At 39.4% G+C, this 9,826-nt stretch overlaps 3 protein-coding genes across 3 annotated transcripts in view; all 3 read right to left on the bottom strand.

Annotated features, from left to right (window-relative positions):
- LOC307170769 (protocadherin alpha-C2-like) overlaps window positions 1–9,826 on the bottom strand; it is a gene marked incomplete at its 5' end in the record, with an annotated part of 184,187 nt that overhangs the window by 147,660 nt on the left and 26,701 nt on the right. The gene's annotated exons all lie outside the window — the stretch shown is intronic.
- LOC307170789 (protocadherin alpha-8-like) lies at window positions 3,587–6,135 on the bottom strand (the record flags this gene model as incomplete). The annotated part of the gene is made up of 1 exon (XM_079892085.1): window positions 3,587–6,135. Exon 1 carries the CDS (start codon window positions 5,966–5,968, stop codon window positions 3,587–3,589), a length of 2,382 nt encoding a protein of 793 aa, XP_079748211.1. The 5' UTR covers window positions 5,969–6,135.
- LOC307170788 (protocadherin gamma-A5-like) lies at window positions 6,673–9,225 on the bottom strand (the record flags this gene model as incomplete). Its single annotated transcript, XM_079892084.1, has 1 exon — window positions 6,673–9,225. Exon 1 carries the CDS (start codon window positions 9,052–9,054, stop codon window positions 6,673–6,675), a length of 2,382 nt encoding a protein of 793 aa, XP_079748210.1. The 5' UTR covers window positions 9,055–9,225.

The following is a 9,826-nucleotide window of genomic DNA, read 5'->3' as shown; positions in this document are numbered from 1 at the left end:
CATCAAAAACAGGCAGTTTAAACATTATTAATGTCACAGAAATTACGCCTTTCTCAATGAACCGCATCTAATTTCAGCACCAGAGCAATGGATAGCTCTCTGCGAGCTGTTATACGATCAGACAAAGATGTCAAACAAACAAAATACTGAATATTTTTTTGAAAATCACAACTCTGTAAAATCATAACATTTTGCAGAAATTACAATTATAACGACTAAAAAATAAATAAAATAAATCAAAGCAATATGGTGACCGTAATGAACAGGTAATTCTTACCTCTCCCGAATCTCTCCTCCTGCGATCTGGTATCACTAGAGTATTCCTATTACTGCCTGGCGCTATTGTAGAGCCGATACTCATTCTGGGTCCAACTAACATGTACCGTTTGTCTCCAGATCTGTACTGGATGCTGTGACACAGAGTCCCGTCGTAATTTGTGTCCTGTAAATACTTGGACGAATAGTCTGTAGATTTAGAGCACTGCATTACAATCAACACGATGATGCTGATGACAAAAAGCACTGAAACCGAGCCCAAAGTGATGATCAGATAAAATGTCACGTCGTTTTCCTCCTCGTCTTTTACTGCGTGTTTAACATCAGAAGCTGCAAAAGCCTCTTTGGGCTCCACAACTTTGACAATCACAGTCGCTGTTGCTGAGAGTGAAACGTTCCCATTGTCTTTGACCAGTATGAGCAGTTTATGCTGGGCCTCGTCTGTTTCTGTGAATGAGCGAAGGGTTCTTATCTGTCCTGTATAGCGGTCCAAACTAAAGAGACTGTGGTCACTAACTTCCTGCAGTGAAAACAATAACCAGCCGTTGTATCCTATATCTGCGTCATAGGCTCTGACTTTAGTCACCAAATGACCAGCGTTCACATTCCGGGGAATCTCTTCCACACCCTCATCAGAACCGTTAGCACTGACTGGATATAAGATCACTGGAACGTTGTCGTTCTGATCCAGAATAAACACGTTCACTGTCACGTTACTGCTCAGAGACGGACTTCCAGAGTCTTTAGCGAGCACATGGAACTGAGATGTTTTTAACGTTTCAAAGTCAAAGCTCTTTAGCGAATAAACAACACCTGTTTCGGAATTTATATTCAAGAAAGACGACAAATCGTTCTGTGTTCCATCACCTCTAATTATATGATACGATATCACGGCATTTTCAGCACTGTCTCTATCAGAGGCGCTTACTGAAATTATAGACGAACCGGCAGCATTATTTTCCACTAAGTAAAGATCTAGAGGATTTATTAAAAATACTGGAGCATTATCATTCACATCAGAAATCTGAACGCTAAGTGTGGTCGATGCAGTCAAAGACGGCTGTCCTAAATCAGAGGCGGTAATTGTAATTTCATACTGTGAATCGGTTTCTCTATCTAACCGATCTTTTGTTACTAAAGAGTACATATTGTCTTTGAAGGAAGGCTTTAGCTCAAAGGGAATATTTTTGTTTAACTGACAAATCACTTTACCGTTGATCCCGGCGTCTTTATCAGTCACACTGATGAGAGAAATGACCGTTCCAGGCTTAGAATCTTCAGGGATGTTCTTAGAATGTGATGTAATCTCAATCTCTGGCCGGTTGTCATTCACATCAATAATTTTAATGACAATTCTAGACTTTGCAGACATGGGAGGATGCCCCTTATCTGATGCCTGAATGTCGAGTTTATAAACTTCAGTATCTTCAAAATCCACCTTCCCCTTTACACGTACTTCACCTGTGATCTGATCGAGCTCAAACACATCATGCACTTTGCTGTTTAACGTTGCAAAACTGTATTCGATATTACTATTTGGTCCCTCATCCACATCAGTAGCATTTACTCGAAGAACCACAGTGCCTATAGCAGAGTTCTCTTCTAATATCACAGAATATGTCTCACGACTAAATACAGGTCGATTATCATTTATGTCTAGAACAGTAATATTAATATTGAGAGTCCCAGATTTCGGAGGATTCCCTCCATCAACTGCTGTTAGAAGCAGCTTGTATGTCGTTGTAATCTCTCTATCAACAGCCTTCTTCAGAACTAAAAATGGCATTTTATCCTCGTCACTTTCTCTTACTCGAATTTCAAAATGATCATTAGTACTTATTTTATAGGACCGGACCGAATTAGTCCCAGAATCGGGATCTCTGGCAGCTTGTAACTGATAATCAGCACCAGGCAGTGTATTTTCATAAATTCTGAGGCGCTGCTCTTTATCAGGAAATCTAGGAGAGTGGTCGTTTACATCTAATATTTCTACTTCTACATAATGCATCTCGAGAGGATTTTCAATAACGGTTTTTAAATTCACCATACAAACACCGCTGCCAGCACACAAAGACTCTCTGTCGATTTTCTTATTAACGTACAAAATGCCATTTTCCTGATTTATCTGAAAAAGCTCCTCTTTTGATCCAGAAACGATTCGAAACTGCCTGTCCATCAAGCTACTTACTTCAAGACCCAAATCCTTAGCAATATTTCCCACAGCGGTTCCTTCTTTCACTTCTTCTGGAATAGAATATCTTATCTGAGCTGAAACCTGCTGTCCGGAGTCAAGAAGAAAAGAAATGCACAGAGCAATCCAGCAGTACTCCCATCTGCGCCTTTGTCCTCCGGCTTCCATCGCGAGCGGTTTATAAGCGCTTTCTCTGAAGGCAACTGTATATATCCTCGATTATTAGAGGCCGTAGTAGAATGTTTATGGCAAGTACATCATGAACAAATTACAAAATATGAAACCAGTCTTTAAGTGCCGTCAGTAGCGAACCGTCGATTCATCCCGAGCCTTCAGTGTGTATTTGTGTGTGTGTGAAAAAAACAATATAGCCCTATTCACGTCATCATCAGGGGCAGGACTCAAGACCCTGGACAAATGCTAGTGCAACACCGACACCAAGTGGTTTAAAATACTTAAAAATATCATAATACTTGAAATCATCACTGTCAGTCATAATACTGAAACGATGTAAATCTACAATAAGTAAAGATTTACATCAACATGAAGTAGATTTAAGTTTATAACCTTTCAGTATTTTTTGACGACTTACAATGATGTTTTTTAAAAATGTTTTAATGACGTCAAAAACAGGCAATTGAAACATTTTTAATGTCACAGAAATTACGCCTTTGACAAATTCTCAATGAACTGCATCTCATTTCAGCACCAACGCAGCGGACAGCTCCCTGCGAGCTGTTATACGATCACACAAATATGTCAAACAAAGTACTGAATAAGTTTTGCTAAAAAAAAAAAAAAAATCTAAGCAATATTAAAATACATTTTTAATGTCACACACACACACACACACACACACACACACACACACACACACACACAAAACGCCTTCAATAAATTCCCAAAGAACTGTATCTAGTTTCAGCACCAAAGCAGCGGACAGCTCCCTGCGAGCTGTTACTTATATACGATCAGACAAAGATGTCAAAAAATAAGTTTTTGCGCCATGAAATCACAACTCTGTAAAAACAGAGCAGTTTGCAGAAATTAGTTATAACGAATAATATAAGATTAAATAAATAAATAAAAAAAAAATAAAAAAAAATACGGTGACCGTAATTATAATGAACAGGTAATTCTTACCTCTCCAGAATCTCTCCTCCTGCGATCTGGTATCACTAGAGTATTCCTATTACTGCCTGGTGCTATTGTAGAGCCGATACTCATTCTGGGTCCAACTAACATGTACCGTTTGTCTCCAGATCTGTACTGGATGCTGTGACACAGAGTCCCGTCGTAATTTGTGTCCTGTAAATACTTGGACGAATAGTCTGTAGATTTAGAGCACTGCATTACAATCAACACGATGATGCTGATGACAAAAAGCACTGAAACGGAGCCCAAAGTGATGATCAGATAAAATGTCACGTCGTTTTCCTCCTCGTCTTTTACTGCGTGTTTAACATCAGAAGCTGCAAAAGCCTCTTTGGGCTCCACAACTTTGACAATCACAGTCGCTGTTGCTGAGAGTGAAACGTTCCCATTGTCTTTGACCAGTATGAGCAGTTTATGCTGGGCCTCGTCTGTTTCTGTGAATGAGCGAAGAGTTCTTATCTGTCCTGTATAGCGGTCCAAACTAAAGAGACTGTGGTCACTAACTTCCTGCAGTGAAAACAATAACCAGCCGTTGTATCCTATATCTGCGTCATAGGCTCTGACTTTAGTCACCAAATGACCTGCGTTCACATTCCGGGGAATCTCTTCCACACCCTCAGCAGAACCGTTAGCGCTGACTGGATGTAAGATCACTGGAACGTTGTCGTTCTGATCCAGAATAAACACGTTCACTGTCACGTTACTGCTCAGAGACGGACTTCCAGAGTCTTTAGCGAGCACATGAAACTGAGATGTTTTTAACGTTTCAAAGTCAAAGCTCTTTAGCGAATAAACAACACCTGTCTCAGAATTTATATTCAAGAAAGACGACAAATCGTTCTGTGTTCCATCACCTCTAATTATGTGATACGATATCACGGCATTTTCAGCACTGTCTCTATCAGAGGCGCTTACTGAAATTATAGACGAACCGGCAGCATTATTTTCCACTAAGTAAAGATCTAGAGGATTTATTAAAAATACTGGAGCATTATCATTCACATCAGAAATCTGAACGCTAAGTGTGGTCGATGCAGTCAAAGACGGCTGTCCTAAATCAGAGGCGGTAATTGTAATTTCATACTGTGAATCGGTTTCTCTGTCTAACCGATCTTTTGTTACTAAAGAGTACATATTGTCTTTGAAGGAAGGCTTTAGCTCAAAAGGAATATTTTTGTTTAACTGACAAATCACTTTACCGTTGATCCCGGCGTCTTTATCAGTCACACTGATGAGAGAAATGACCGTTCCAGGCTTAGAATCTTCAGGGATGTTCTTAGAAAGTGACGTAATCTCAATCTCTGGCCGGTTGTCATTCACATCAATAATCTTAACGACAACTCTACTGTTTGCAGACATTGACGGATGCCCCTTATCTGATGCCTGAATATCCAGTTTATAAACTTCTGTGTCTTCAAAATCCACCTTCCCCTTTACACGTACTTCACCTGTGACCTGATCGAGCTCAAACACATCATGCACTTTGCTGTTTAACGTTGCAAAACTGTATTCGATTTCACTGTTTGTGCCCTCATCCATATCAGTAGCATTTACTCGAAGAACCACAGTGCCAATAGCAGAGTTCTCTTCTAATTTCACTGAATATGTCTCTCGACCAAAGACAGGGCGATTATCATTTGTATCTAGAATAATAATTGTAATGTTAACAGACCCAGATTTCGGAGGATTCCCTCCATCAACTGCTGTTAGAAGCAGCTTGTATGTTGTTGTAATCTCTCTATCAACAGCCTTCTTCAGGACTAAAAATGGCATTTTATCCTCATCACTTTCTCTAACTCGAATTTCAAAATTATCATTAGGAATTAATTTATAGGACCGGACCGAATTAGTCCCAGAATCGGGATCTCTGGCAGCTTGTAACTGATAATCAGCACCAGGCAGAGTATTTTCAGAAATTCTGAGGCGCTGTTCTTTATCAGGAAATCTAGGAGAGTGGTCGTTTACATCTAATATTTCTACCTCCACATAATGTATCTCGAGAGGATTTTCAATAACGGTTTTTAAATTCACCATACAAACACCGCTGCCAGCACACAAAGACTCTCTGTCGATTTTCTTATTAACGTACAAAATGCCATTTTCCTGATTTATCTGAAAAAGCTCCTCTTTTGATCCAGAAACGATTCGAAACTGCCTGTCCATCAAGCTACTTACTTCAAGACCCAAATCCTTAGCAATATTTCCCACAGCGGTTCCTTCTTTCACTTCTTCTGGAATTGAATATCTTATCTGAGCTGAAACCTGCTGTCCGGAGTCAAGAAGAAAAGAAATGCACAGAGCAATCCAGCAGTACTCCCATCTGCGCCTTTGTCCTCCGGCTTCCATCGCGAGCGGTTTATAAGCGCTTTCTCTGAAGGCAACTGTATATATCCTCGATTATTAGAGGCCGTAGTAGAATGTTTATGGCAAGTACATCATGAGCAAATTACAAAATATGAAACCAGTCTTTAAGTGCCGTCAGTAGCGTTTTGTCGATTCATCCCGAGCCTTCAGTGTGTGTGTGAGTTTGTGTGTGAAAGAAACAATAAAGCCCTATTCACGTCATCATCAGGGGCAGGACTCAAGATCCTGGACAAATGCTAGTGCAACACCGACACCAAGTGGTTTAAAAATACTTGAAATCATCACTGTCAGTCACATAATACTGAAACGATGTAACTCTACAATAAGTTGCCTATTTAAATCAACATTAAGTAGATTTAAGTTTATAAACTTTCAATAATTTTTGACGACTAACAATGATGCTTTTATCAATGAAATGTTTTAATGTCATCAAAAACAGGCAGTTTAAACATTATTAATGTCACAGAAATTACGCCTTTCTCAATGAACCGCATCTAATTTCAGCACCAGAGCAATGGACAGCTCCCTGCGAGCTGTTATACGATCAGACAAAGATGTCAAACAAACAAAATACTGAATATTTTTTTGAAAATCACAACTCTGTAAAATCATAACATTTTGCAGAAATTACGATTATAACGACTAAAAAATAAATAAAATAAATCAAAGCAATATGGTGACCGTAATTATAATGAACAGGTAATTCTTACCTCTCCCGAATCTCTCCTCCTGCGATCTGGTATCACTAGAGTATTCCTATTACTGCCTGGCGCTATTGTAGAGCCGATGCTCATTCTGGGTCCAACTAACATGTACCGTTTGTCTCCAGATCTGTACTGGATGCTGTGACACAGAGTCCCGTCGTAATTTGTGTCCTGTAAATACTTGGACGAATAGTCTGTAGATTTAGAGCACTGCATTACAATCAACACGATGATGCTGATGACAAAAAGCACTGAAACCGAGCCCAAAGTGATGATCAGATAAAATGTCACGTCGTTTTCCTCCTCGTCTTTTACTGCGTGTTTAACATCAGAAGCTGCAAAAGCCTCTTTGGGCTCCACAACTTTGACAATCACAGTCGCTGTTGCTGAGAGTGAAACGTTCCCATTGTCTTTGACCAGTATGAGCAGTTTATGCTGGGCCTCGTCTGTTTCTGTGAATGAGCGAAGGGTTCTTATCTGTCCTGTATAGCGGTCCAAACTAAAGAGACTGTGGTCACTAACTTCCTGCAGTGAAAACAATAACCAGCCGTTGTATCCTATATCTGCGTCATAGGCTCTGACTTTAGTCACCAAATGACCAGCGTTCACATTCCGGGGAATCTCTTCCACACCCTCAGCAGAACCGTTAGCGCTGACTGGATATAAGATCACTGGAACGTTGTCGTTCTGATCCAGAATAAACACGTTCACTGTCACGTTACTGCTCAGAGACGGACTTCCAGAGTCTGTAGCAATAACTTGGAACTGGAACTTTTTTACAGTTTCAAAGTCAAAACATTTGAGAGCGCTAATTACACCTGTTTCAGAATTGATATTGAGGAATGAAGTCATATCGCTTTGTGTCTGATCGCCTCTTATAATATTATAAGTGATATGGGCATTTTCATTTTTGTCTTTGTCAGTGGCGCTGACAGAGAATATTGACTCTCCAGGTGCATTATTTTCAAACAGGTAAATCTCAAGAGGGCTGTGGGGGAATTGCGGTGTATTATCGTTAACATCAGACACCTCTACGCTTAGAGATTTTGACGCTGAAAGAGCTGGATTGCCTAAATCAGTAGCTGTTACTGTAATGTCATAATGGGACGCAACCTCCCGGTCCAAACTCTCTTTTGTTACTAGAGAATACATATTCTGCTGAACATAAGGTTTCAACTCAAATGGCACATTCTTTGACAAGCTACAAACAACTTTACCGTTAATCCCCGAATCTTTGTCCGTTATGCTTATAAGAGAAATGACTGTCCCGGGTTTTGCATCTTCAGAAACAATATTAGAAAGCGACGTGACTTCAATCTCAGGTTCATTATCATTGACATCTATAATCTTAATGATAACTCTGCAGTCAGTATGTAGTGGAGGGCGTCCCTTATCAGATGCTTTTATATTTACACTATAAATTTCGTTCTCTTCAAAATCTATTTTGCCTTTGACACGTATTTCACCTGTCACCTTGTCCAAATCAAAAACATCATGTACTTTTCGCTGCACATTTCTACCATAAGTATATTCAACTTCTCCATTAACGCCCTCATCTGGGTCAGTTGCATTAACAAATGTTACCATAAAACCGGGAGAGACGTTCTCATTTAACGTAATAGTGTACGTGTCTCGGTTGCATATTGGGCGGTTGTCGTTAACATCAAGGACCGTGACAGTTATATTTAAAGTGCCTGATTTTGGTGGATTTCCACCATCAATTGCAGTCAAAGTTAAGACGTGCTTCTCTTGATTCTCCCTATCTAAGGGTTTCTGTAAAAGCAGAAAAGGATTTTTATCCCCATATTCACTGTCTCTTATCTCTATGTCAAAATGATCGTTTTGTCCGAGCCGATAGGAACGAATGGAATTAACGCCAACATCCAAATCTCTCGCGGTTGGAAGATCGAAGCGAGTGCCTTTTATTGTGTTTTCTGCAATTTCTACGTGTACGTCTTTTTCTGGGAAAGAAGGGAAGTGATCATTTACATCTGTTATTTCAACCTCAACATAGTGAACTTCGAGTGGATTTTCAACTGCAATCTTTAAGCTTAGCAGACATGCGCCATTGCCATCACAAATCTCCTCTCGGTCGATTTTCTTATGAACGTACAAGATGCCATTGTTCTGATTTACCTGGAAAAAGATGTCCTTAGATCCAGAAACAATACGGAATCGTCTGTGCTCTAACGAACTGACATCAAGACCGAGATCCTTAGCAATATTTCCCACGTGTGATCCCTCTTTCGCCTCCTCTGGAATAGAATATCTGATCTGTGCTGAAACAGGCTGCTTACAATGCAGCATCAAACACAAAGCAATCCACCAGTACCCACATCTGCGCCTTTGTCCATCCTTATCCATCGCAAACGATTACAGCAAAAGTATTCCAGGACCAGACATGTATCGTCCGTGATTACTCACAACAGGATAAACGGTGTAGTGTCACAAATCAGGTAAATAGTTCAAATCACGTCCTGCGTCGTATCGTCAATCCACCATATAACCACAATACTTTTATTCGCCTCACACTGGCTCCTATTACAACACTGCGCATGTCACCATTAAGGGCAGGGCATAATCTCCCTTGCATATCGTAGAGTAATACTGACACCGAGCGGTTATGTTCGTTTCAAACTCTTAAAGGTTATGAATAAAGCTGAAAGTGTTGCATTCCCTGTCGAGCCCATTACAAAAGTCACTTAATATTAAAATGCCATTATAAAATTGAATGTTACTATTTACTTTGAAACAAATTTCCCTCAGAAAGTGCTACTGGATTTAACAAATAATTACAAAGAAACACAATGAAGCAAAAATTTACAAGTAGAAAAACTGAAATAGCACTCTAATAATCTTTGTTTTACTTACGACTTCGAAAAATAATTTATTACAGAGCATAACCTAAAATATAGGAGATTAAACGCATTATGGACATTATACAAAATACATTAAAAACCTACCCTGGATAAATACATTTACATTACTTTAAATGTAAATAAAACTTTATATAGCGAGGAAAAAGTTTGTATTTAGATCTAATAATGCCAACAGTATGAAAAACACGTGAAAAAAGCAAACGAGAAATTCTGAACTGATGTTTACTTATTTCAGTCATTTATGATGACTGGCAGTT

Source organism: Squalius cephalus (genome assembly GCF_949319135.1).
Source record: "Squalius cephalus genome assembly, chromosome: 14".
Classification (NCBI taxonomy): domain Eukaryota; kingdom Metazoa; phylum Chordata; class Actinopteri; order Cypriniformes; family Leuciscidae; genus Squalius; species Squalius cephalus.
Note: the sequence above shows the minus strand (reverse complement) of the source record. Positions and strands in the feature narration are given on the sequence as shown.